The sequence below is a fragment of the Anolis sagrei genome, chromosome 1 (assembly GCF_037176765.1).
Source record: "Anolis sagrei isolate rAnoSag1 chromosome 1, rAnoSag1.mat, whole genome shotgun sequence".
NCBI classification, from domain to species: domain Eukaryota; kingdom Metazoa; phylum Chordata; class Lepidosauria; order Squamata; family Dactyloidae; genus Anolis; species Anolis sagrei.
In genome coordinates, this window is record NC_090021.1 from 243891429 (window position 1) to 243919407 (window position 27979).

At 40.0% G+C, this 27979-nt stretch overlaps 1 protein-coding gene across 2 annotated transcripts in view; it reads right to left on the bottom strand.

Annotated features, from left to right (window-relative positions):
* DUSP8 (dual specificity phosphatase 8) overlaps positions 1–27979 on the bottom strand; it is a 114699-nt gene that overhangs the window by 37573 nt on the left and 49147 nt on the right. For both annotated transcript variants that reach the window (XM_060768776.2, XM_060768768.2), the window contains exon 3: positions 21724–21862. In XM_060768776.2, coding sequence (XP_060624759.1) covers positions 21724–21862 — 139 coding nt within the window. The remainder of the gene's footprint in view (positions 1–21723; positions 21863–27979) is intronic.

Here is a 27979-nt window from a genome sequence, read left to right on the forward strand (position 1 = left end):
GCTTCTTCAGTTTGCCTACTTCTGCCTTTCAAACAGCAGTGCCGTTGAAAATACAACTAAGCCATTGCTTGCAACATAGACTGTCAAACATGCATGCACACATATGGACACACACACACACAGATAGAAAGTTCAATTTGTGATAAGTCCTCCTTAGACTAGAGAGAAAAGCATCAAAGGTGTGTGCAATACTAAGAGGTATGTCCTTAAGCCCTTCAGTGTCTCTTTTCTGCATCAACAAGGTATCACTGTAATCTTGCTGCTTAGCCTCAGTACAAAGGAAGGCAATATTAGAGCTCTCCACTTAATGGTTTATTTGAATGGATTCCCTATACACACCCACATGAGGTCAGTTTTACTAAAAGGAAAGGCATACTAACACGTTTTCCTCTCCTGACATAGAAATAGAGTGTGAAAAAGCTTAGTACTTTTGCAGATTTAATGTTTAGAGACTCTTTCATGTCACACAATTACAGCCTGATGATTTCACTTCAGTTGCCATGGCTCCACCTGATAGAACGATGGGATTTGAAGTTTAGAAGGGTGTTTAGAAGACCTCTCTGGATAAGACTTCTAAACTTCATATTCCAAGATCTCATAACATGCAGCCATGAACGTTGAAATGGAATTATAGTTCTATAATTGTGTAGTGTGGAAGGGTCCGAAATCTGTGGATTGTCCCTCTGGTTCTTCTCCCCTGTTACTACATGTTAATCTTGTTCTTGATCCAAAGCTGGTTTGGTGTGTATATGTGCTTAGTGGGCAGAATGCATCCAAAAAGAATAATTATAGAACCAGAAAAACATCTCGTGATGACAGCTTATTACACTAGATATTACAGAGTACAAAATGCAATTTGCACATTCAGTTGACCTAGCTTGTTCTCTCTCTCTCTCTGAATAAAGTAGTTGGTGAAATCTTAAGATTCTGGCCAACAATCACTCTTCCTAGTGTTCAGTCTCTTTGAATATGGGTGAAATGTATCTCAAACCTTACTAGCAAATACAGCCACCAGTCTCATTATTTTTTTTCCTATTTTCTCCTACCTAAAATGAAGCATGGAAATCTATCAGTTCAGGAGGACACAGATCTCTTTTATTGAGCTGACTCATCTTAGTTTCCCTTCTCACCTCCTTCCAAGAAGGGAAGGGAAGTGGTGTGCCTTGTCCACATTGACCCCCTTTTCCAGCTGTTCAGAAATAACACAAATTTGAAATGGAGGAAGAGAGTGGGCTGGATGCAAAAGTCCAGATTTATCCCACAGAAATTCTTCAATTTCAGGGGCTTCATGGGAAGGATAAGGAGCTTTTAGGGCTATTGTCACCATTATTATGTTTGTTTATACCCCACTTTTTTCTTTCCATGAGGAAACACTACCATACCTTCTCCAGGAGACACAACTTATTTCTAGAGTGACAGAGGCGATTTGGATCTAGTGACCATCTATTCTTTAGCATCTTTCAAGGAATTTCTTCCATGCAGTGAACTTTTGTTTGACAAGTCGTTTCTTCAATTTTTTTACACTGAATTTTGTCTACCCTGTTCATTCAAGTGCTTTAGTAGAAGTATGTATCCTGTGGCACGCAGTTGCTTAATTCTAGGCAATCTGATCATGTCACAGAGAAATTTGCAGTATAGCCCTGCAGTGGATATATATGGCTACAATATGTTCAATTCTAGAAGAGTAAATCTCCTAGCTACTGGGAGATGAGATAATTTTCCAGCATTGCAAAGTGAGACTGTAAAAATGTTTCATACCCAGAACTCTCTTGCATTTTTTGTGTGTTCATGTTCCCTTGGAATTGTGCCTGCTTCTTTTCTTGGGATGCATAAACTGTCTTTCTACAAGTTCCCTTGAAGTTTTAAGTTGCTGCAATGCTAGCAATTTGGAAACTGAAGGAAAATTTCTTATTTTGGAGTAATATCTTTAGATTGCCCTCAGGAGTTACACCCTGGACCTCCTTCTTCCTTTCTGGAAAAATTGCTGTTTTTTTGTTTTTTTAATGATTTGCTTCTCCATGACATCACCAATTCAATACTTTATCTTACTATGGAAGAATGAAATTAAGACTGCAAATTTCATTCTTAAAGACTAGCTATGTCTCCAGGAAAGATCTATTCTCAATGGACTCTTTTAATACGTAGAAGACAGCATTTTGTATTTGTATGTGCCTTCAAGTTTATTTATTTATTTATTTATTTATCAATTTTATATACCGCCACTCCCCGAAGGCTCAGAGCGGTTCACAATATACACATGCAATACATAACATTAAAATCAAGGAAAAATTCAATCAGCAAGGTTCAGATGCCAGCCTAAATAAATAAGTTTTACAAGCTCTACAAAAGGATAGTAAATCTCGGAGAGCTGGTTGCTTTATGTTAATCCCATGAATTTCATAACATTTTCTTAGGCTTATGGCTTCTGGTATTCATCCTTGGTCCCCCATTTAAGTCTAACCAAAGCTAACCCACCTTAACTTCCAAGATCAGGTGAAATTTGGAACATTTACAATATTGTCACATAATTGTGTAACAGAACAGCAAAACATATATTAAATATGGCTATCCACAATCTGTTTCCAGATTGCAACTTTACTCATGCAAGTTCAAGAGTGATATTGTGTATACATACCCCTCCCAGAGAATATGCAGGGCATCAAAGTAGAACAGAGCTGAACCCCAAATACTGAATTTAGGCTCAATGCTCATTATCTTCTAATTTATGAAACAAATAGAAAACAATAGATACTGACTCAATGTTAGTGTCAAATTCCCAGGGGTTTCTACTGGAATAGTTATCTTGGGGTAACTCGCTACTTTTTGGAATAAAAATATATTTCATTTATTGGCATAAGGTAAACCAATAAGAAACATTAAGGCAGTTACTAAACTGTGGGAAGGAACCTTCATGATAGTTCTTTGTGGTTTGTACAACTGTTCCCCCTCTGAAATCATCCAAGTATACATATAGCAGGGATTGAGAACTTGTTGCTCTCCAGATGTTGCTCGAAGATGACCCCATTATACCTAACCATATACTGGCTTGGTCTGATGGGAGAAAATCCCAAAACAAGTTTCAGAAATAACTGTATTAAGAACACATTAAAAGTTACTTAATTAAAAGTTAAAGGTTATCCCTTGACATTAAGTCTAGTTGAATCCTACTCTGGGAGGTGGTATTCATCTCCATTTCAATGCCAAAAAGCTGGCGTTGTCAGTAGATGCCTCCCAAATAATGTGGCTGGAATGACTGCATGGAGCACTGTTACTTTCCCACCAAACAGCATCAATTGATCTACCTACATTTGCATGTTTTTGAACTGCTAGGTTGGCAGAAGCTGGGGCTAACAGCCGAAGCTCATCCTGTCCCATGGTTTCAAACCATCTTCCAGTCAGCAAGTTCTGCAGCATAGCAGTTTAACCCACTGTTCCACCGTGGCCCCTAAGGGAGGTAACGTTCAGTAATATCGAGAGCAGGCCTGTACAACATTGCCCTTGTGAAGGGCCAGGATTTTCCCCAAATCCTTCTGCAGGCCACCTCTCCTCCCCTCCCTTCTGAAGGGGAAGCCCTTCCCCTTGCACAAGGCTGGGAAGGGGTTCAAGCCCCAAGGATGAACCACCGGTCTCTCCTCAGCTTCACATCAAGCCCATGGGAACAGAGTAAAGCTGAGGAGAGGCCCGAGCTCTTGGCCCTTCACAGTCATCAGACTCACCTCATCAGGCAGGTGTCAAAGAGGAAGCCTTGCCAAAAAGTGCAAGGAGGCATGACCTTGCCCATGGACTGCACTAAAGGTCTTCACAGGCTGCATCTGGTTCATGGGCTGTATGTTCATGGGCCCATGACCACAGGTTCCCCAGCCCCATTCCAGAAATACACACTAGTGTGGTTGATAGCCAGACATTCCTAACACAAAGAATTACTCCTCTTTTCCCCAGGAAGTGGATAGTTTCCCCCTTAAATCTTTAGGAGAATTGTGCAAATGTGTTTCAAAAAAGGGGTGCAATATGTTCACTGGATTGAGCAGATGGCTTTGCATGTAAGTAATTTTTGTAACAACAAAGGTGTTTGCAGAAGCTTATTTGGATGGAGGCAAGCCTTCAGCCTATTTAGCAGAGTCTGCAGGCAGATCCTGACACAATTAAAAACTTGCAACTTCCCCTGGAAAAAAGCCAAAACAAATAAATATCGAATGAAAAAAATCTTCCTGTTATAGGCTTCAGTGACAGCACTGACTGTTCTCAGAGCCAGCATTTTGTGAATCAATAAAACTATATAACTGCATTCAATGGGTTGCATGCCCAGGTTTTTCTCCTTACAGTTCTTTTCTGTATAAGTTTCTGAGCAAGGCAACAACTGAGACTGCATTTGCATGAATAAAATATCATACGTACTCAATGCGCTCAAGGGTAAATCTCCTGCTGTGAAGCCCCTGTCTTATTTATTCCCTTTTTAAGAAGACCACAGTTGTCTCAAAGCAAATATAACATAATACAACATGACAATTCCTAATCAAAAAGAACATAACAGTTTAGTAATACCAGTATATAACAGAGGGCATTAATCGTAAGAGTTTTGTCAAGTGCCAGAAATGAATTTCCCATATAAATCAACTGTACGTATTTTACCCCCATGGTTATCTAAATTTAGTTCTTTTGTAACAGAAGTTCAAAACCATAGAGATGACGAGCTTAACATCTAAATCAATTTTCACTGGCCAGTGAAATCACATGCATCAGAGACAAAGTTTCTATTACCCAATGATCCAAAGTACAATCTTTCTCCAGAGCCTGTGTACAGTTTGTCACTCATTCATCAGTACTTTTATTCATTCATGATATTTATTTATTGCCTCTCAACTCATCATGGCTTTCATTTTCTATGCTCACAAAACATCTGGTCTCAAATATATATTCTTCATATATTTTGACATTTGGTTTCACTTTCTTGGGAATACATTTCTTTTGACATACTTTTTAAGTTCATAACCATGTGGAAAAATGGATATCAGCTACTTCTCAGGAAGATAGTTCACAGATTTGGTATCCTCTGGGCTTTGACAAATGAAAACTAAAGTGCCTTTATTCCTGTTGATTTTCTAGCGTTGGGGTAAATGGAGAGCCCCTTGTCTGAGTATGTCACACCAAGCAAATGGACAGTATTAAGTTTGTCAGGAGACAACAGACTTAAGGCAGCTTATCATGCTCATATTCAAAGGACCTTTTATAAAAAGATATAAAAGGAGAGAAACACTGCATTTTCTAGATCTACCACAACTGCAATTAGGACTTTTTACATCTCATAATGGGGAACAGAAATACCTGAGAACCAAAGCCAAGTAATAGCTCATAATCTAAATGCATACCTATTCCCTGAGAATTATAAAATGTGTTTAATGTGTAAAGAAAGGTACCAAGACTAAAGCCTTACTTGAAAGTCCTACCTACACAAATCCCTCCATCTAAAGTTTGGATGAGATAGTGATTACCTGTTTCAAGAAAACTGAACTTCATGAAACGCTTAGAAACTCTCCTATTAGTTCATAGCCATAGGACTGAACTCTGGAGCCGTAGGATTGAACTCTGGCTCTGACAATAAGACTCCTGGCTTTTCTAGGGTTAGACCTGGCAAAAATTCATCCTTAGTGGTGCATGAGATTGTAACATACTTGTATATGACAGAATTCAGCTGCTCCATCCTTTGAATGCAATTTTCCTGCTTCTTGGCACAAGGTCTCTTCCAACTCAATGATTCTATGGAAAGACAACAACTAAGCTCGCAAATTCATTTGCATGCTGGGCTAGAGAAGCTCTTTAGGTAGCATTTGAAATAGTTCAGAATACCCATGGACTTACATATGAAGGGATGTTTTTTCTGGAGGCTGCATATGTGATAACTATAACATCTTATTCTTATTGACCAACAAGATGTTGTTTTCATAAGATGAGTCACTGACAATTGAAGGGTGGGGAATTGTCACAGTAAGGTGGTAGAGACGTCTCATTAAGAAAGGTTTGTAGGGGATACATTTGAGATATTTTCCAGTGATAATTCCTCCCTACACATAGTTGAGGATTATCTCTCTCTTCATGCCATTTGTGCATGGATGACTGGAGCTAACAAAACAATTTTACAGAAGCAAACCAATGGCATAGTGGTTTGAAAGTTGGACTATGCCCCCCATCTACACTGCTATATAATGCAGTTTGAAGGTGCATTATATGGTCAGCATAAACCCATATAATGCAGTTCAATGCAGTTAAACTGTGCTGCATTATATGAGTCCACACTGACTATATAATGCAGTTTCAAGCTGCATTATATGGCAGCGTAGATGAGGCCTATGGTGAGGATTCAAATCTCCATTCAGCCATGGAAACTCACTTGTGCAAATCAGACTCTCTGAGACACAGAGGAAAGCAAGAAGGAAACCCTCTCTGAACAAGTCTTTCCAAGAAAACCCTGTTACATTTGCCTCAGTGTCTCCTGGTCAAAATCAACTTGAAGATACACATCTACACAAAAACTAATGAAATCCATTAATTTTTTTTTGAAGTTCACTTGTTCTTAAAAGAACTGAATAAGATAATGCATTTAACCTTGGTGATATTTTACAATACATAATACAATATGTATAAATTGTAGCTTTTGAACAAGAACTTTATTCTGTGACCTTAAAAGCCCAGTTGAATAAGTGCATGATTGAGATAAGCTTCTTGCATTCTTCCTGAGACATTCATTCATTAACAGGCCCTATCAAATGTCAGGACTTAAACCAAGATGCTGACTTATCCATCCTCCTTTCCTCTGTCATACAGATCTGCCTCATACCAGGCACTCCAAACAATGAGAAGTCAGCCTGAACTTCCAATAGGAAATGGTATGCCATTGATTACCATGATTTTCTGAAGATAGAAGTGACAATTGTCCTGTCCCTTGAAATCTTTGTTATTACAATAATACATTTATGAGGTGGGAAATAGTTGCAAAAGTGTTCACTTTTATACTGTATAAAGCATGCATAAGTACAGGGTAAAGAGCAACTACCAAAGATACAACCTCCTCCATAGAGCTTCCCCCATTTGTGGAGTGTCCACCCAAGACAGGCCAACCTAGTGTCTTAATGGCAAAGTTTGGTGCCAGGTAAAAACTGTCCTCTTGCAGCAGGCATTTGGTCCTTGAAATTAATTTTTATCTTTACACCATTTTACTACATCATTGTATATAATGGAATTTGAGTATTCATGGATTTTAGTATCTATGGGGTGGTTGGGATACTAAATGCCAGCATAGCATTTAATGGTCCCTTTGGTTTGCTACTGGCAAACTGCTTTGTTAGCACCACATTAACATCCACAGTTAACAAGCATTCAAGAAGTCCACTCCTGAAGCAAGCAAGACTGCCACAAACTAAATTGTTTTTACCAAATCAGATCAAGTATTTCCTTTTCTTCATTTGGAAGTCAAAAGTGATAGTTTCTAAGTATGATAAATTGTAATTCTAATGATAATCCACATCTGTATTGCAAATTTAGGGTTGAATATGGGGTGCAGAAAGAGGTACTAGAAAACTGGGACTTATTAGATACAGTTCTAAATTTTTGTCCAAAATAAGCTTTATTTAAAAAAAACCCCTCTAACAACAGTGGCCTCCAAGAATTTAAAAAATATCCTAGTACACATTCTTTGAGTTTTCTTAACAAGACTGCTATATGAAAGCTGTACTGTACTATATAAGAAGTAACAAAATTCTTCCAAATTGCTTAACAAACCATATCTATAGGAAGAATTTCCTGTGCAACCAAACTTCAGCTAGATTATTAAATCAAGATAGAATCGTATTAGGATGCCAAATTTTAAAGTATTTCTCTTTTTGAACATATTCACCCTCCATAGCTGGAAATGTCTCTGGCAATATCATGCCCTCTAGCATGATTGTGATACTTGACTGAAACCCTCTCTATCATACAACCAGTCTTTTGCCTTGAAAATTTCTGATCCAAGCACTGGCTAAACATAATGGCAAGACCAAAAGGCACTCATGCCAGTCAATTAAGCATTGCACAGCAAGGAAAGCCACGTCAAGAATTCTCCCAGTTGAGGCAACAGTTTAGCACATTTGTATGGACAGATTTACCGGAAACATGGACATTATACAAAAGCATTGCCTTTATCTCTCCCAACCCCACCACCCACTATAGCTGTTGAATTCTGGTTTACACCAATTATCCATAATTCTGAAATCCAAACTGCTTCAAAATTGGCCATATGTATGGCTAAGATAGTGATACTTTTGCTTTCTAGTAGTTCCCAAGCATTTTGGATGTTACCCAACTTATATAAGATTATGTGGTCACTAATACAGGTTGTGCCTCCCTAAACCTGATAAAAAAAATTTTGCCACCAGCTGCACACTTCCACCTCTGAGGAAATGGGGCTAGCCATATGTCCAACATCCGCTGAGTTTTTTCTCAAAAAGCCCTGATGGGGAAAAGAGGTGAGTTCCACTTGTACAAGCTGTGACAAGATGGAATGTGTCCAGAGGAGGGAGACTAAAATGATCAAGGGTCTGGAGAACAAGCCCTATGAGGAGCATCTTAAAGAGCTGGGCATGTTTAGCCTAAAGAAGAGAAGGCTGAGAGGAGACATGATAGCCACGTATAAATATGTGAAGGGAAGTCATAGGAAGGAAGGAACAAGGTTGATTTCTGATGCCCTGGAGACTAGGACGCAGAGCAATGGCTTCAAACTACAGGAAGGGAGATTCCCCCTGAACATTAGGAAGAACTTCCTGACTGTGAGGGTTGTTCAGCAGTGGAACTCTATGGTGGAGGCTCCCTCTATGAAGGCTTTTAAACAGAGGCTGGATGGCCATCTGTTGGGGGTGCTTTGAATGAGACTGTCCTGCTTCTTGGCAGGGGATTGGACTGGATGGCCCACAAGGTCTCTTCCAACTCTATGATTCTATGACTCTAAGGCTCCTGTAAAAAACAGATGTTCCAAATACTTCTGTACTTGCTTTCTGCCCAGCCAACTCCTGGCTATATGATAGAAAATTGTTCTAATACAGAGGGATTCTGCTGCTTTTTGAAATATAGGGGGTATACACATTTAGCACAGGAAGGAAGAGACGGATCAACACAACTGCTTGCATTTTAGATCCTTCTTAGGGATACTGATATGTGTGACCATTATGATGAATTCCTGCAATTCTAAACTCACCACTGCATCATAACTCACCACTTTACCAAAACTAATAAACTGATTTCAATAGTCTAGGGCCCCTTCCACACAGCTGAATAAAATCCCACACTTCTGCTTTGAACTGGAATATATGGCAGTGTGGACTCAGATAACCCAGTTCAAAGTAGAAAGTGTGGGATTTTCTGCCTAGATGTCCTAGGTTACATGGCTTTGTGGAAGCACCCTAGATTGCTGGGGAGATTACTATATCTAAAGGTTATCTTTGCATTGTGGTATCCTTCTCTACTGTTTTCTAATGTATTACTTCACTTTTACTGAAACCCCATGGTTACTTAGTTCTCTTAATAGACTCCAAAGACCTATAGGCCTGTTTGAGAAGTTTAAATAAACTATCCATTCTGCCGGTAGTGGTTCAATCATTTCCGTTACACATACTCTACTTATAAAAACTGGGGTCCTGTTGCTGTTCATTCATCAGGCACTATTAAACAACTCAGCATAAACAAATGGGAAAGTTAAATGGCCCAACACATATATTGGCTCCCAAGGTGTCACACGAATGTGAGAGTATTTCTCCACAGCTGTAGACAGCGGCCCTTCCTGGATATTATCCAACCCACAGGAGGCAAAGAAAACAAACGAGTTTTCTGAAACTGGGGAAATGGAGTGGAGGGGAAATGGGTTGGTGTGATATGCTCATGAAAGATCCAGGCTCTCTACAGCACTGCAGGGTTGCAAGTGGTCTGGGAGCACGGCCAGATCCATCAGAAGCAACGTGTTTGCTGAAGAGCTGGGGGTGGGGAAAGATCCCTCATCAATTATTTCTGTGCTGCATTCTTTCCAAATCATGAGAGTGTAAAGAGGGACAGTCCAAATTTAGAAAGAAGAGGGCTGGAAAAATCTAAACATTCTTCACAGAATTGGTGCAAGCTCAAGAGTCGGGAGGAAGATGAGCTCACATGTGCATCAGAGCCAGATGAAAAGCTTCTGACTTGAGAAAGGAAACGAGAGGCCTTAGTACAGGTTGGTGACTAAGAACGAAAGAGAAGAGGGACAAACGCAAAGACCTCATAATCTAGGTGTAGTTTCTTAAGGCACAGAATATGAAATCCCCTTTTATCCATGTACTTAACTGGCTGTAAAGTTGCCTTTGAAAACTAACTATTACTATTTAATGTATTGTTGAAGGCTTTCATGGCCGGAATCACTGGGTTGTTGTATGTTTTTCGGGCTGTGTGGCTTCTAGTGCAATGTATGGCTTCTATTGCTTCTAGTACATGGCGATACAGCCCAAAAAACCTACAACAACCTATTACTATTTATTCATGTGCTCAAAACCAGAGCATGTTTACTCTTTTGGAAGTCTATTTCTGTGTAACTTTTAATGTTAATGGCTTTACTTCTACAATGCTTGCACAACCGACCACTCTGAGAGCACACACCATTTCCACTGATGTATGTCAGGATTCTCCCAGTGTATCCTCAATGTGATGGGGAAAGGTAGCTATTCCATAGTTCCTTGCAGCATCTATGAATGCACAAAGCATACTGCAGACAAAGAGGTGAGGGCTTCCAGTTGGGAGGAAAGCAATAGCTGTTAATGAACCACCAAAGCACCCATCCTGTCCCTTCTAAAGCCAATTTAAAAAGTACATAGAAATATTGCTACAACCACCTGGTATAACCATCTCTTTTAAGACTGACCTACTGTGAGGAAAGTGCATGTTCTACAAGAATTGATGCCACGTTAATTTCGCTAGTAATCAGGTCAGGTGCTAATAGAGCTAGTGATACTAGTCCTAGTACAATGTGCTTACTGTAGGTGACTGAACACATACAAATGCAGTGAGAGAAAACTTCCATTGCAGACAATGGGTGTTTTCAACTTTCCGATTTACCCCATGATCTATACAATTTTTTCAAGCTAGTGTGATCTCATAATGCTAATGATTTTTTTTGCATAACCAAGTGAATGCAATGGCCTCACATCAGAGTCAACAAACTCCCAGCTCCCCTTTCACTGATTTTTGTGGGTAGAAACAGAGGAAAACTCTTGTTTGCAATGGTTTCAAAAGACCTACCTGACTCAGGGTGCAATTCTATGTTTTCCTTTGTGTGGGACTTGCTTATGAATAAACATGTATAAGATTGTGTATTACAGTTCCAAAAACAATCCCACAAACCCTCCCAAGCCCCAGAGTTTTTGTCAGAGTGCTGAAGCCCAATCCTGCTCTTGACAGGGTCTCCCCATAGCGAAGGAAATCTGTTTGTTCCCTTCCTTTCAATAATAGTCAGTGGATACTTGATCTTCTGCAGAGCAGAGGAAAGGGTTCTCAGAGAAGGCAGCTACTGTGTCAGAACTTGTGTTTGACATGCTAATTTTTTCACCCCTCTTGGAGCCAAATATAAAAGGGGGGGGGGGGAATGTGTCTCACACAGATTTCTTTACCTACATCAGCCTGACACCTTTACTGCTGACAGCACAAACTTAAGAGGGCTTCTTGATAAACCAATTATCAAAAAAGCACAGAGGTGTTAATTGAGGAGCTGCACAAGTTGCTTTGAAATCAGAGGTTAAAGAACAGTCAGGCTCCAAAAGGAGCAGCAATGCTGGAATGGGAGGAGTACGTAATGCAGAAAAAATGTTGGCTCAGTACACTTTTTTTTTCAATGTGACATCAAGAAATCCATCTAAATCAACAAGCTTTCTCTTCCTGAATGTGGAAGACAAAAAAGGAGGTCTGTTTACAGATATTTGCAAAACAATGTTTAACAACCACTGCCTAGAAAAACAAGAAAAAGTTGATTTCCAAGAGTACACTCAATTTAATTCCTGGTTACTCCTCCTCTTTTGCAGATTGCCTATGGCCATTGTCCACTTCTCCTCCAGGTTGCCACAAAAAAGATTTCAGGTCCATTGCAACTATAGGGGCTCTCCCCTTCCATCACTTTAGTAATCTTTTGGTGTTCCTCTCATGTTCCAAGTCACTGAATTCCCTTCAGGAAACATAAATACCAAGCTGCTACATGAAGAGGTAAACGGCTTGATAAAAGCATGAGCAAGGACAGCAAAGTGGTGCCATTCTGAGAGGGGGAGATACATTTGCATGCACCCAAATATCAGAGCTAGGAAGATCTCTTATCAACCACAAAGGGTAAGAGAGCAAGCGCCTTAGCTCCAATAAATAGCTGCAGCAGTAATCCATTTTTTTCTACAACAGGGGAATTCTCAGTACAGCAAACCCAATGGTTTCATAAGCCAAGAGATTTTACTAGCTGTCAGCTGCAGGGAAATTCCAGATGGGGTTTCTCAGCCCAGTGGGAGCGCTTTGTAACCCTGCCACAAAAGATCAAGGATTATACATGATGCTTTTGTTCATCAGTATCTTCTCTGTGGGTCGACAGTTGACAAGAACAGCAGAATCTGCTATCCATGCCTCTTATTTAATCATCAGGTTATTGATTTTGAGATTTTGGTATATTTCACCTATCCGTTCTTTGCTAGAACATTTTATCAAATCCCATTTGACCCAAACTTTCTTTTTTTATCCTTAGAGCTTATATACAAAACAACAACAAAAATTTAACACTTCTTAAGAGTGAGTGTAGTGTCATGACCTATGGACACCCAATTCAAGGATAACAACAACAAAAAACAAATATCAAGTGACCTTCTATCTGCACAAGAAGCCTTGTTTCCTGATTTGCTTTGGTCAACAGACAAGGTTTCTGTGCATTTACTGGGTGTGCACACAGGGAGGTTTTAGTACATACATAAACACCCTAATACAGAATTTGCTTCAGGATCAACATCACTAGTGCTGCTTTTTCCTGTCCTAAAAAATTGGATGGTGTGTCTCCATGCACAAACACAGAGACACATGCACAACTTTCTACCTAGGGTCACGTCTTCTTGGAAGACATATTTTGCACTTGTATGAAATGAAGTAGAAGAAGACAGAACTTTGGAATGCATTATGCATTTGCCAAGGGAACCTTAAATAAGCCAACTACCTAAAAGGTGAAGCAGATATGGATACTATCATATGTTTTCTAATAGTCATATATATACACTACCCAATTATCTTTTAAAACATTCATGGAGAGCTTGGAAATCATAGAATCATAGAATCAAAGAGTTGGAAGAGACCTCATGGGCCATCCAGTCCAACCCCCTGCCAAGAAGCAAGAATATTGCATTCAAATCACCCCTGACAAATGGCTATCCAGCCTCTGCTTAAAAGCTTCCAAAGAAGGAGCCTCCACCACACTCCGGGGCAGAGAGTTCCACTGCTGAACGGCTCTCACAGTCAGGAAGTTCTTCCTCATGTTCAGATGGAATCTCCTCTCTTGTAGTTTGAAGCCATTGTTCCGCGTCCTAGTCTCCAAGGAAGCAGAAAACAAGCTTGCTCCCTCCTCCCTGTGGCTTCCTCTCACATATATACATGGCTATCATATCTCCTCTCAGCCTTCTCTTCTTCAGGCTAAACACGCCCAGCTCCCTAAGCCGCTCCTCATGTATTTTCATGGACAACAAAAAACATAACCTCCCTTGGTCAACAAGAGGGCTATGTGCATTATACATATTTTCTGCATATAGATCTTCAGAAAATAACAGCAGAATGGCCTTCAGACCACCAAAGTAGTGAAGCAGTTAGTCTAAATTAATAGGCAATGTCCATACTAGATGAAAGTGTGAGTGTATTAGAATTTTAATCCGCCTGCCTCTTTTAAGACTTCAGCAGCTTTCTTGTTTTGAGTCACGATTTCCATATAAAACTCAGCAGCCGTGACCCAGTGTTCTACATTTCAGTTCCTCTCCTCCACCCAGCACATTAGTGGTCTGCATTTGACATTAGTAACTTGGCGGGCTCCAGGGCATGCAGCGCATGACGCCACAGCAAAAAAACACATCAGAATCTTTGCCAAAACCTCAGGAAGGAAATTACCAGCAACTTCTGGGAACAGGCTTTCTCTCTTGCATGAGTGGAATGGTCTATGTGTGCATGTTATTTAATTGAGAAAGTGAACAGGCAGGGGTAAATGAATGTAAAATAAAGGCACGGGTAGGTTGATCATCAATTTTTCTTACTGGCATAAATTTTGCTGATGACAAAATAGATTTCATTGATACAGCATACTTGAAAGTTTAGCTGTCAGTGTTTTTAATTATCATATTTGTATCGCACTCTAACTTTGAGGAACTCAAAGCAGGTCAGTTTATCTTCAACGTATTTCTGTGATGAGCCAGTTAGAGGAACATTTCACCAGATGCTGATCAGCAGTCTGCTGGTGGACCTTCATCTGACTCCTGGTCTACACATATCAAATTGTTCAATTCAATTGTTGTCACACTGGGTAAGGAATATGGTCAAATAATGCGGACAACTTAATCCAGAGGACCATTGTTGGTTGAGACACATTCTAAGAAGCGAAATCTTTTCCAAAATGAAAGTTTACATGAAAAGAAAATTACTTTCACAGAACAATAGATAATAGTCTCCCTTTCTGACTGAATAAATCCTGTATTGTCGAAGGCTTTCATGGCTGGAATCACTCAGTTCTTGTGGGTTTTTTCGGGCTATATGGCCATGTTCTAGAGGCATTTCTCCTGACGTTTCGCCTGCATCTATGGCAAGCTTCCTCAGAGGTGAGGTCTGCTGGAGCTGGGAAAAAAGGGGTTTATATATCTGTGGAATGACCAGGGTGAGACAAAAGGCTTTGGTAAGTTGGGCTAGGTGTGAATCTTTTCAACTGACCACCTTGATTAGCATACAATGGGCTGACTGTGCCTGGAGCAAACTCTTCTTGAAAGGTGATTAGATGTCCCTGCCTGTTTTTCTCTCTGCTGTTTTAATTTTAGAATTTTTTAATACTGGTAGCCAGATTTTGTTCATTTTCATGGTTTCTTCCTTTCTGTTGAAATTGTCCACATGTTTGTGGATTTCAATGGCTTCTCTGTGTAGTCTGACATGGTGGTTGTGAGAGTGGTCCAGCATCTTTGTGTTCTCAAATAAAATGCTGTGTCCAGGTTGGTTCATCAGGTGCTCTGCTATGGCTGATTTCTCTGGTTGGAGTAGTCTGCAGTGCCTTTCATGTTCCTGGATTCTTGTTTGGGCGCTGCGTTTGGTGGTCCCTATGTAGACTTGTCCACAGCTGCATGGTATACGGTAGACTCCTGCAGAGGTGAGAGGATCCCACTTTCACCATTTGGAGCCATGGAGAAAAAGAACTCAACAGGTTCCTGGAACATCTTAACAGCATCCACCCTAACATCCAGTTCACTATGGAAAAAGAAAAGGAAGGAAGACTGCCTTTTCTAGATGTCCTAGTCATCCGCAAACCAGATCAACAATTGGGTCACACCATTTACAGAAAACCCACACACACAGATAGATATCTACATAAAAACTCCAACCATCACCCAAGTCAAAAAAGAAGCACCATCAAAGCCTTGGCTGACCGTGCAAAAAGAATCTGTGAACCCCACCTCCTCCAAGATGAACTGAACCACCTCAATTGGGCTCTACAGGCCAATGGATATTCCACCTCAGACATCAGAAGAGCTGCAAGACCAAGAACAAGCCATGAGAGTCAAGATGAAGATCCACCCAGAGGAAAAGTGTTCCTGCCATACATCAAGGGAACCACTGACCGCATAGGGAAGCTGATGAGGAAACACAACATACAAACAATCTACAAACCCACCAAGAAAATCCAACAAATGCTACATTCAGCAAAGGACAAGAGGGATCCTCTCACCTCTGCAGGAGTCTACCGTATACCATGCAGCTGTGGACAAGTCTACATAGGGACCACCAAACGCAGCGCCCAAACAAGAATCCAGGAACATGAAAGGCACTGCAGACTACTCCAACCAGAGAAATCAGCCATAGCAGAGCACCTGATGAACCAACCTGGACACAGCATTTTATTTGAGAACACAAAAATGCTGGACCACTCTCACAACCACCACGTCAGACTACACAGAGAAGCCATTTAAATCCACAAACATGTGGACAATTTCAACAGAAAGGAAGAAACCATGAAAATGAACAAAATCTGGCTACCAGTATTAAAAAATTCTAAAATTAAAACAGCAGAGAGAAAAACAGGCAGGGACATCTAATCACCTTTCAAGAAGAGTTTGCTCCAGGCACAGTCAGCCCATTGTATGCTAATCAAGGTGGTTAGTTGAAAAGATTCACACCTAGCCCAACTTACCAAAGCCTTTTGTCTCACCCTGGTCATTCCACAGATATATAAACCCCTTTTTTCCCAGCTCCAGCAGACCTCACCTCTGAGGAAGCTTGCCATAGATGCAGGCGAAACGTCAGGAGAAATGCCTCTAGAACATGGCCATATAGCCCGAAAAAACCCACAAGAACTGAGTGAATAAATCCTGTCTGCTCAGAAAACATACCCAATGGTAAATGTGATAATATAAGAATAGAGATAAGTTCTGAACCTTTAAAGGTCCAGATGAGGTTTTTTAACGATCTGAGTGAAAGTCCATGTGAAGATGTACAAAAAGAGACTCCCATTTGGGATCATAACTTTATGACATCCTAATTCAGGGCCCAATGGCTTTCCAGATCCCAAGAGGGTGGGGGCCAGGGGTGGGGTAATGCAGTCCACCAGCCCTTGTAGTTGACCACATCTGCCTTAAATAAAAATAAGTATTTGTATGTTCACAGTACAACTATCCTGACTGCTGCCTATCTTGTGTGGTATGGCCAAGTCTGAACTTTCTGCCTTATTTCTAAATACATGTGAGCCGAATTTAGTTGAAGACAAACATAATACCAAGTGAATTATAATTATTTTCTGAAGAGAACTAAATGATATGGGTTTTTAAAATGATAAAATCCCGATACTAGTATCTATGTCTTCATCATTCCACAGGCTTTCACTAGGATTCATTTTAACCAGAGTACAGGCAATCCCCGAGTTACAAACATCTGACTTACAAATGATTCATAGTTACAAAGAAGGTGCAACAACAGGGTGTGAGGCAAATCTATCCCTAGGAAAGGAAATTCTCTCCTTAAAGAGTTATCAGGGAGGAAAGGTGTCTCCACTGAAGCTTTCTCATCAATCCTTGTTTCCACAATAGGCCAAAATTTTCAAAATCCATTTATCACAGTGACAAAAAGTTTGGGTTTTGTGTGTGTGTGTGTGTCAGGAGTGACTTGAGAGACTGCAAGTTGCTTCTGGTGTGAGAGAATTGGCCGTCTGTAAGGACATTACCCAGGGAACGCCAGGTTGTTTTTATGTTTTACCATCCTTGTAGGAGGCTTCTCTAATGTCCCCGCATGGGGAACTGGAGCTGACAGACGGAGCTCATCCGCGCTCTCCCCGGATTCAAACCTGCGACCTGTTGGTCTTCAGTCCTGCTGGCACAAGGGTTTATCCCACTGCGCCACCAGGGACAGAAAGTGAGGTGATATCTTCTGAACAGGGGCACAGGCAGCAAAACAAATACCACAGGGGTGTAAACCCTTTCCTATTCTATGCAAAGATAAAGATACACACACACACACACACATGGCTGGAGTTACATTTTTAAAAGTATCTGTTCTGACTTACATACAAATTCTACTTAAGAACAAACCTACAGAAACTTTATTGTTCGTAACTTGGGGACTGCCTGTACTCTTTACAATGGAGATTGGGTATTTGCTAGCAATTAAGCTGTCTACTTTACTGTGTACTTAGGGAGCCTTGATGGTGTCCTATTAATTTAAATGTGATAATAATTCCATGATAAAGCTTCACAGCCTGCTACATCAGCTGCTAATGAGATGTCAGCAATTCTCTCTAAGACACAAAAAGATAACAAAAGACTTTTCTTCATGACTGTGCCCCACAGACATTTGCACATGGAGCACAAAGGAAAGCTATCTAAGCTCTTCATTGCAGCAAGAAGGTTGTATGTTTTTTTTTTCTCTTAAAATGCATTTTATGCCTTTAGAATCCTAGTTCTCTGTATGGAAAATTTTGGATGGGCATAGTGCAATGTCATCCCACTGAATCTCACCTACACTGTGAAGTGGTGCAACCCACACCAAATGGAAATGGAGCTTCATAACATCACCATAACGAGGTCCATGATATCACAAGTTTTTGCCCTTATGTCTCAGGTTTGGATCCTGAAATTTCTGAGTCTAGGTTGGCACTAATGTAGCAAGACTACTGTCAACTTACTTTCAGAATCAGAGATGGGATGGTTGAAAATAGTCTGTAATTCCAGACTGATTGTTCCAGGTTCAGTGTGTGGAGTCTGTAAGCTGCTCTTAAACAGCAGTAGCCGCAACTTCTTCTCTTCCTCTTCCTCTTTTTAAGGGGATGGGACCTAGGTTACTGAATCACAGAATTTCTTCATGACTCATACTTTTGTCCCAAAGGCATGCCATTTCACACATGGCATTTCCCCCTGTAGAATATTAATCTATACAAAGAACAGCATATATTTGTATATGTACCATGTCAAGTTTGAAAACAGTACATTTGGTAGTGATTGCTGGTACTTGGAAGCTGCAATTCCAAACACACCAAAATCCATACCTGTGCAATTTTTAAACATGGCAATATATACTGCTGTAAAACAAGACTCCTCTGTGTAGGAAATACTATGTGTGAAGCAGCCTTTCTGTGGTCACACAGAGGTCAGAATGACTATGACAGGTACAAGAATGAAAAAGGTAGCATTATATCCTAGGATTCCTTCATTCCGCTGCATATTAAATGACCCTAGTTAATCTGATCCTGTCAGGATCAAGCGGACCTGGAATGAACTTTGCATATTTCTGCTACCTAATGCAACTAACTATCCTCTTGTGTTAAGAAACAATGTACAGCTATCATAGGTTGGTATTGGACTGAATTATTATTGCTGTTATCGAAACAGGGTCACTAAATTAATGGATACTTAATAAAACAATAATCTTTCCCCCTGAAATATTGCTAGAGAATGCACCCTAAGATTCAGGACTATAATTAAGCTCAGACAGACAGAGAAGATAACTGCAACAGAAACCTAATTCTGTTTTATGTTTTTACTGTAGTGCTCACTTCTAAATTGAAGCAAAGCAGGCGAAATTAACTATCACTATGTCCCAGTAAACTGATTATGTTTCAGAGGTTGTTGCCATATATACACTCTGCACTGAAGAGTATATCTGGATTGCCTGTAAACCTTACTTCAAACAATTTGTGTAGTACAAAAAACAAGATAGATGGAAGAGCTGCTTTCCTCACCTACAGAACAGATGACAGTTTTAACCTTCCCCTGCCTTTCCTCTCCTTTGTCCTCATTCATTCATTCATTCATTCTCGCCTCTTCCTTGGAGCCTGCTAGCACTGTAGCTGCATGCATTCTGTGGAAAGGCTATAATTAGAATATGATGCTTGCTGCACTTTTACTGCATGGGCTGTGGTTTCCGATAAGAATCCCTCAGGGACCCTGATTCATTCCAATGAAACTGTTACCATTGTCCTTCCGAATGAATCCATTGATTATTTTTTCAGAGATATAGGAAACGACTCTTCTCATTCATGTGTTCTGTAAACACTAACAAGGTTAGACGTGGCTGAACCACTGGGATGGAGACTGAGTGGTGGTCATGGTGGGAATATTTGGGCTTCAGTCTTCCTTCCTGCAATCCTATTTACTAAGGCAAACCATAACTGAAGCTGAGAAAGGAGTCAAAAGATGATGGTTTCTATTTCATTATGCTTTCTGCATTCAGTTGCTGGGCTGCCTCCTCCCCATGATAAACCTATCTCCTGCTATTGATGGGAAAACCTGTCAATATCTGCACATCATTCCACTACCATGCCAGCATGCAGGGTACGATTCTTTCTCTCACATTTGTGAGTTCTAATTTTTTGATATGAAGTTTTATATGAATATTTCAAAAATAGCTTTAACTGGAATTGTGAAATTGCTCTAAAATATAAACTAGAGCATAGTTATGAGGTTATGAAGTACGACCTCATTTGCATGAGTGCAGAGATGTGCAATAGTGAGGGTGCTTATCCCGACACGTTATCGCTATCAGTTATTGCGTGACTGCTCTGCAATAGTGGCTTCATAGGATAAAGTCCATTATTCACCTTGGTTACCACTGCAAAAGTATGCACCAGTGAGGAATTCCTACTAAACTGAATAGGAATTTAGGTTTGTACTGTAAGCATGCAGTTATACAAACATACATCTGCTAGGTACCTTTTTCAAGGGACTCAAAACAAGAGCCACATGCAGACCCTGTGTTATGAGGTGTGGCACAGGTGAAAAGAAAAAGGCAACAAAAGACGCAAATCCTTGTTAGCATGGCACACACACTGATGCATAGCCTGAGCTGTGCTGATTCAGCTGAATGGGCAACACTCCCCTCTGCTGGACAAAACAGACTTTGTAGTAGCTGACTTTGGGAGAACTACCACATCCCTTTAGTCTTATGGGAAGATACCATCTGTGCAGCAATCCTTCTGCTGTGCGCACACACAAAAGCAAACCTCCACACATATCCTTCCATAATCAAGTCCACAGAATGGTCAAGTAGCTAAGTGTGGGCTAAGTGGTTTAAGTAATATCCCTTTCCTTCAAATCAATTCATTAAATCATTGCTTACTGCAAATCATGGAGTCCATTCACCCATTCCATCTTCCACTCTGCATAGTATTGTGACCAAAGTCTGCTGATGAAACACCTTCTATAGCTGTGTTCAGTAATCAGATTACAATTCTCCTTAGACAAACTGCTGACTTAAAAGCTAAGATACCAATTCTTGCTACATGTTGTGGTAGTAAATTCCATTAAAAATACATCAGGGTGTAGCACTCCATGGCTACAACACTAAACATGGAATTCACCTGTAGCAATTTGCTGAATAAAATTTTAATCTATGTTTTAAAATTTTATAAATATACCAAACCATGTAACTATATTTACTTCCTAAATACAATAAATATTTACATGAAGCCAACCACAAGGACCCTGAGATCTGGAGCCTTGCAGATACCAGGATAAGGCATTCCCTGCACCTCAAAGAGTCCTCACTTGCTTTATCATGAGTCTTGGTGATATAACACATTGTCCATTCCCCAATAAACCTCTCTGTCTCTGTGTGATTAATGTCATGAGTATCACAAGAAATGGTATGACGTTTTCTCACTGATTGTCCAATCAATGCAGAAACACTAGTTGTACTTTCAGGGCTTGTCCAGCATAAATCATACAAAGTGAAACTATATTCACTAAGGCCACTATCACTATTTGAAAGGACTGGATTTAACAGTATTTCTCCATTCAATGGTGTTTATTCAAAGGAGTGAAAAAAATCTACAGGGGATTCAGAAATTGCAGGTATATAGTTGAAGCACACCAAGTAGCAAGGCAAACTAATCAGTGGCTGTCGAACACCATTTTGCACTTATTGTTATGCACATGTGGTCAATACTCTCAGAAATTATTTCCCTTTTCAGTTTTTCACTTCATTGCTGCCAATTCTTACCTGTAAGGATGGAGACGTTGTGGAAACAGCTGTCAAGCTTGCTGAGGAGAATGGAAAGAAAACTGTCGGAGGCCAGCCCATTTGCATTCTGTGTGCTCTGGTCATAGACTACTACATCTTGGTGCTTTTCTGCTTCCACCTGTAAGAGAAGTGCCACAAGAAAAGTCGTAACTTTGAAACAGAGGTTAACCCATAAAAGCTACCAGTACGCAGAAATCAAACAAAGAAATGCTGGAGCAAATTTCTTTACTGTACTCATCCAGGGACAAAATGGTTTGTCCATTCCCTCACGTGATTTCCCCTATAATTTTTTTTAAAAAAAGAAATAGGTGGAAGAAAAAACTGGGGAGGGACATTTCAACACAAGATAGTTGTTTATGCTAGTGAGTGTATAAACTGCAACAGAACATGCTATTCTTATTCATGTAAGATGATACATACTGTTATTTTTCTCTGCAACACAGATTTGGCCCTACTTCAATACAGAACAAAGTTGTCCTTCAGTCATAGCAGTTAAAATGGATTCATAGCAGTACAACTGTATAGTGTGAAAGAATCCTATATTTTAATGCAATCTAAGCGAATGTCTTGGATGAACAAGCTGATTCACATGTCAAACAAAATAGAAAGCATAGCTCTAGTACAGTGGTTCTCAACCTGTGGGTCCCCAGGTGTTTTGGCCTACAACTCCCAGAAATCTCAGCCAGTTCACTAGCTGTTAAGTTTTCTGGGAGTTGAAGGCCAAAACATCTGGGGGGGGGGGCACACATTGAGAACCACTGCTCTAGTATGATAAAGATTCTGGAACCACTCAAATGTATTTAGGAGCTATGTATCATACTATATAGTATACTACCTGAAGTTTGAGGAGAGAGAAGGTATTATTGACACTAAGACACTACTAATAATGCTGAGCTGCTCAAGTAATGTTGATACTTGATATAACAATTCAGAAAATTTGAAATTACGTAGTCTTACTTCTACACTATTAGAATCTCATCTCATAACAAAACCTCATATGGCACCTTAAAGTCTAATACATTTTTCATACATGAGCCTTGTAAGGTGTCTCATAACTTTTTTTGTTGTCTCACCCAAATAAAAATTGATTCAAATAACCACCCTTTGGAAATTGTTGCTATGGTCACAAAATGTATAGCTATTTTAAATGTCAGTAATAAGGGATTTAGCAGAGCAAGTACGATCCACCACCGTGAGATAGTACATTAATTTCACACCCACATGGTGCTCAGATTTCTCCTTACGAAGGGAATGGGTACCTATGTCACATAGACACACAAGAAGTAGGAAAGGGATTTTCTTCTCACATGGTTTGTAAATCCAAAGCCCTGTGACATTTTTCCCCACAAAAATTAAAACAGAATAAGCATGGTTGTGAATGGAACAACATTATCTTGCTTCGACTCTTCATCTTCATGCTTCCCACACCATTTTCAGCTCACAATATTGAAGGGATCGTTTTTGTTGAGTCTTTAGAAGACAAAGTATTGTGTTGTAAGAAAATAGTAGCACCTTATCAGTTTTTCATCATGGCGAAAGAAATCATGTATTTATGGCTCCTTAAAAAAGTGTGGGTTGAATGCAATACATTCATTGCATCTTTCAGATGCTTTTCCTCTTTTCCGAACAAGGATAGAGGCCACACACATTCTGGGTGGTAGGAACACATCCACTCTCTTCCCCAGTATGAGAATAAGCTGTTCTTGGCCATCTGGCCTATAATCAGTTGCCTTCACAGGATTTCTGTATGGCACAAAATGTGTTACGTGTGTATGTAATGATTGCAAGTTACAGCGGGGAACAGAGAAAGGCTGAGAAGATCTCTCTGCTACGACCAACCAATGTAAACAAATCTCATTCAGGCACACCACACACCTACAAAAAAGACAGGCTGAGATTCACCACCCTTAGGTCTGCATCCACGTGTCTTTGATCCCCACTCTAGGACAAAGTGACAAGGCTCTGTGGCATACCTAGGCAATGGTATGAGTAGTTCAAGGCAGAGAGTGCAAGACACAGTCAGGGGCTGCTGTGCCTAATGAAAAGGTTAATGCATTAAAGGCTGATAAAATCCTCACAGTGCCATGGCTCAGTGCATCCACTGAATAGGCTGATGGGTGGCATACGTCGGCCTTCTGAGCTGGTGGCCTTCTGACTTCTAGTGCAAAACACATCTATCATTCTCCTGTCACAGAAAAGCAGCTGTGGTGAAGAAGAGCAAGAGAGAGAGAAGGAGGGAGATTGAAAGAGAGAGAGAGAATGCATAACAAGGCTGTGGGGAAGGGAAAGGAATAAATAGCAACTTCAACTACATTCCAGATAGGCTGAGATTAAGTCAGCTCTGGAAACTATATAAAATGAAGTTGGTTTGCACTCTCCAGACCATTCACTTTTTAACGTGCCAAATCCAGGATAACTGTGTAGAACTCACAGTCATAGAAAATAACACCAGTGTAGGTCTGTGGCATAGCTATTCCCTTTACAGCTATTCCTAACTACACTGTGTCTACAACTATTTGTTTATTTATTTATTTATTTTGAGCCTTTCTATCCCGTCCTTCTCACCTCCGAAGAGGGACTCCGGACAGCTACCAACAGGCACCATTCAGTGCCGAACAATAAAAACAAGCATGATATACATTTAGCAGTCCATTAAAACAATCTATTCTGTGAAAGCTTGATCCCATAATCAGGGTTTGAGCTTCTTCCAGAAGGTCATGAGGGAGGGGGCAGATCTGATCTCATTAGAAAGGGAGTTCCACAGCCGAGAGGCCACCACCAAGAAGGCCTAGTCTCTCGTTCCCACCAAACACAACTGTGATGGCGGTGGGACCAAGGGCAGGGCCTCTCCAGATTATCTTAAGGTCCTTGGGGGTTCATAGAGGGAGATACGTTTGGACAGGTAAGCTGGGCCAGAACCGTTTAGGGTTTTATAGGTCAAGGCCAGCACTTTGAATTGTGCTCAGAAGCTAATAGGCAGCCAGTGGTGCTGGTGTAACAAGGGGGTTGTACGCTCCCTGTACCCCGCTCCAGTGAGCAACCTAGCTGCCGAACATTGGACCAGCTGGAACTTCCAAACAGTCTTCAGAGGAAATCCCACATAGAGTGCCTTGCAGTAATCTATACAGGATGTAACCAGAGTGTGGACCACCGTGGCCAAGTCAGACCTCCCAAGATACAGGTGCAGCTGCTGCACAAGTTTTAATTATGCAGAAGCTCCCCTGGTCTAATCTGTTATTTATTCTCCCAAAAAGAAATTGCTTAACCCATAGGAGTTGGGTTGGAGGTGTAATACAAGTTGTCTGATTTCTTTACAATATAGACTTTACCTTTTTCACAGCAGCTCCACACCAGGTCAACATTTTCACCACGCTATTTCATCATCACAGCCTAACAGTTCTCTGTTGGTCAGACATGCAGACCCCATCAATGTATATGTGAAATTATGACTTATGTTGTGTTGTCACCAACAGTTTTGTTACTGGCCGCTGTTAATAATACAATTCTCATTGTCAGTACTTTCTGCATTCAGTTTTGCTCTGACCCCAAATCCAACAGAGACCATAATCTATAAAATCTCATGCCTGTCTGCTGGTCTTAAAGGGCCACATGACTTTGTGCTGATATTTCCCTCTTTTTGTTACAATAAACCACATTTGCCATTTTAATGTCCATTCATCCTTTTAGAGCTCTTGATTATTCCTCCTTTAAAAACTGCGAATGCTGTCACACTCTTAAAAGGTTTAATATTTACTTCGGTTTTTACCATTGTCATTTTAGCATATAAATATTTAACACTGTTTTAACTCTCATATTAAATACTGGGTTTTAACTCTGTTTTGGACATTGTTTCCTAATGCCTAAATGTATATGTTCTTATTCTGACATCTGTACTTCTTTTTGGGGCTGGTCATTGACCTAAATAAATGTATCTATTCATTAAAGTATACTCTAAATAATATGTTATTGTCAGGGAATCTATAACTGCAGTTTGGTCCTTAAGATTAATGGATTCACTAGCATATCAGACAGCTTCATCAATGAATTAAGATGGTGGAGAAGGTAGAGGAATGCAGACACACAGGCTATGGATGAGCTTTTTCCAGGCATAATGGATCTCAAAGACTCATTGATGCTATTGTTCACAATATTATCCCAGAAAACAGACTCATTTTATCTGTGTGGTGCCCTTCAAATGTGCTGTTGCTAGAAAGAACCCTACCCAGCCATCCATCTTACCACCACATTGAACCTTTTTTGCAAAGCTTGGTGATACAGATATAAATGGGAAGGACAGCAGCTTGGATGAATAGAAATGGCTTCACTATTCTGCCCTTTTATAAACATTATTCCCCCCTCCCAAAAAAAAAAAAAAGCTGAGGGTACAGTCTCACTTATTCATATAAACCCAGAGTTGTTTAAGGAACACATATTTGCTTTCAAGTTATCCAATCAAATAGGATTCAAGTAGCCATAGTTGCTCCTGTTCATGTCCTCTTCTAGCTTTGATGCCATATCCTAAACATTTGGCCAGCAAGGTAAGTATGAATAAACCTATGTTCAGTGTGAGAAACGGATATCACAAATGTGTTGCTAGAATTGCTTTTTTAAAGGATGAGATAAACAATGAACTAATTGCATTCCTCCACCAATTTTCTTGAACAGCCAGACTTTGACAACAAAAGCAGCTACAGGGGCATTGCATTGAATTGTAGGCAGATTTTTAGAATAGATATGCATGCATTTTATCAAAAAATAAGAGGAGGTACAAAATGAGGAGACATGATCAAACCCACCACTTAAACAAGAATCTTACATATATTCTACAGTATGCTCAACTTCCATGAAAATGATCAATGCCAAAACACAAACCTTTTTTCTGCAGGCAGGCATTTGGAGAAGGGGCACATCGCTGGGGAGGTTATAGGTGGGATTTGGGGGGGGGGGTAGGTGTTTTAAAATGCATTTTAATTGGATTTATTGTATTTTAATTGTATTTTAAACCTAACACAAACAGCACCGTTTAATTGGGTTTTTTATTTTGTATATTTGCTTTGTTTTAAATTGATCATGGTGTGTGACTGTTAGCTGCCTTGAGTCCCTTTGGGGAGTAAGGTGGTGTAAAAATAAAGTAGATGATGATGATGATGATAATGTAACTGAAATTACTTTTACAGGGCTAAGGCTTATAAATTCACCTGGAATAATTCTATCAAAGCATATTTGACACTCACATGCCTAGAAGAATCAGTGCCCAACATTCACTGTACTTTCTGAAATGGAAGAACACCATATTTTTGCATAATTCCAACATTAAATATTTAAAATGTCCAAGCAAGTCTAAGTAAGAACAACAAAAACTACATCCTATGTGTCTTCTTCTGGACACAGAAAAGTGTTCAGATCCAGAAAGAAAGCAGAATCTATTCCAAGTTGTTTTGAGTTCACTTGGCCTGTTTAGCCGTGTGTAGTTGCTTGGCAACTTTCAACACATCCCTTGCTGACTGATTTGTGTCTGGCTGCCAGGTTGAACTCTGAGGGATGCTATTGATGCTAATTTAGCCTTCAATTATGACTGTCAAAACAAACCACTCTAAGAGAACAGTAGAAGTACATGCCAGGCATATCGTGCCTCGCTAAATATTTCCAGTGTAAAGGGAAATTTGGTATCCAAAACTCAAGGGGGTCTGGAGTTGAGCAGGAAACGGATTATTAAAATGTATGACTTGTGGAAAGGCAATTGCTTTTCACATGGTCTGAAATGAGAGAGCACACTCAGGTGTAGATTTTATGGGTGCTCTGTCTTCAATGCTTGAATAAGACATATGTACATACATATATAGTATTCACAGATTAAATTAATTTGTCATTTAAATTTTTCCCCAGTATCCTGAGACTGTTCTCAGAATGCAAAGAATACCTAGAGAACTACCTCTGTATTAATTTTTTTTCACATGGCACTGACATTAATTGTAATTTCGAGGCTTCAGTTGGAAATAACCTAGTTTTAAATTGTACAGAAATACATAAAATTGTAATCAACACTTTCATTTTGTGTTTGAGAAGAATGTTGGTGAAATTGATGAATACAAACAGACATAAAAGACTTGCAAAGAAAATACAGTTGGTTATTTTGAGATTAGATTTTCTAACTGTTTTTCAGACTTCAGTCACAACCAATGCTGCAGAGTGTCATGTAGATACTAACACACTCAATTCTTAACTATAGCAGTGG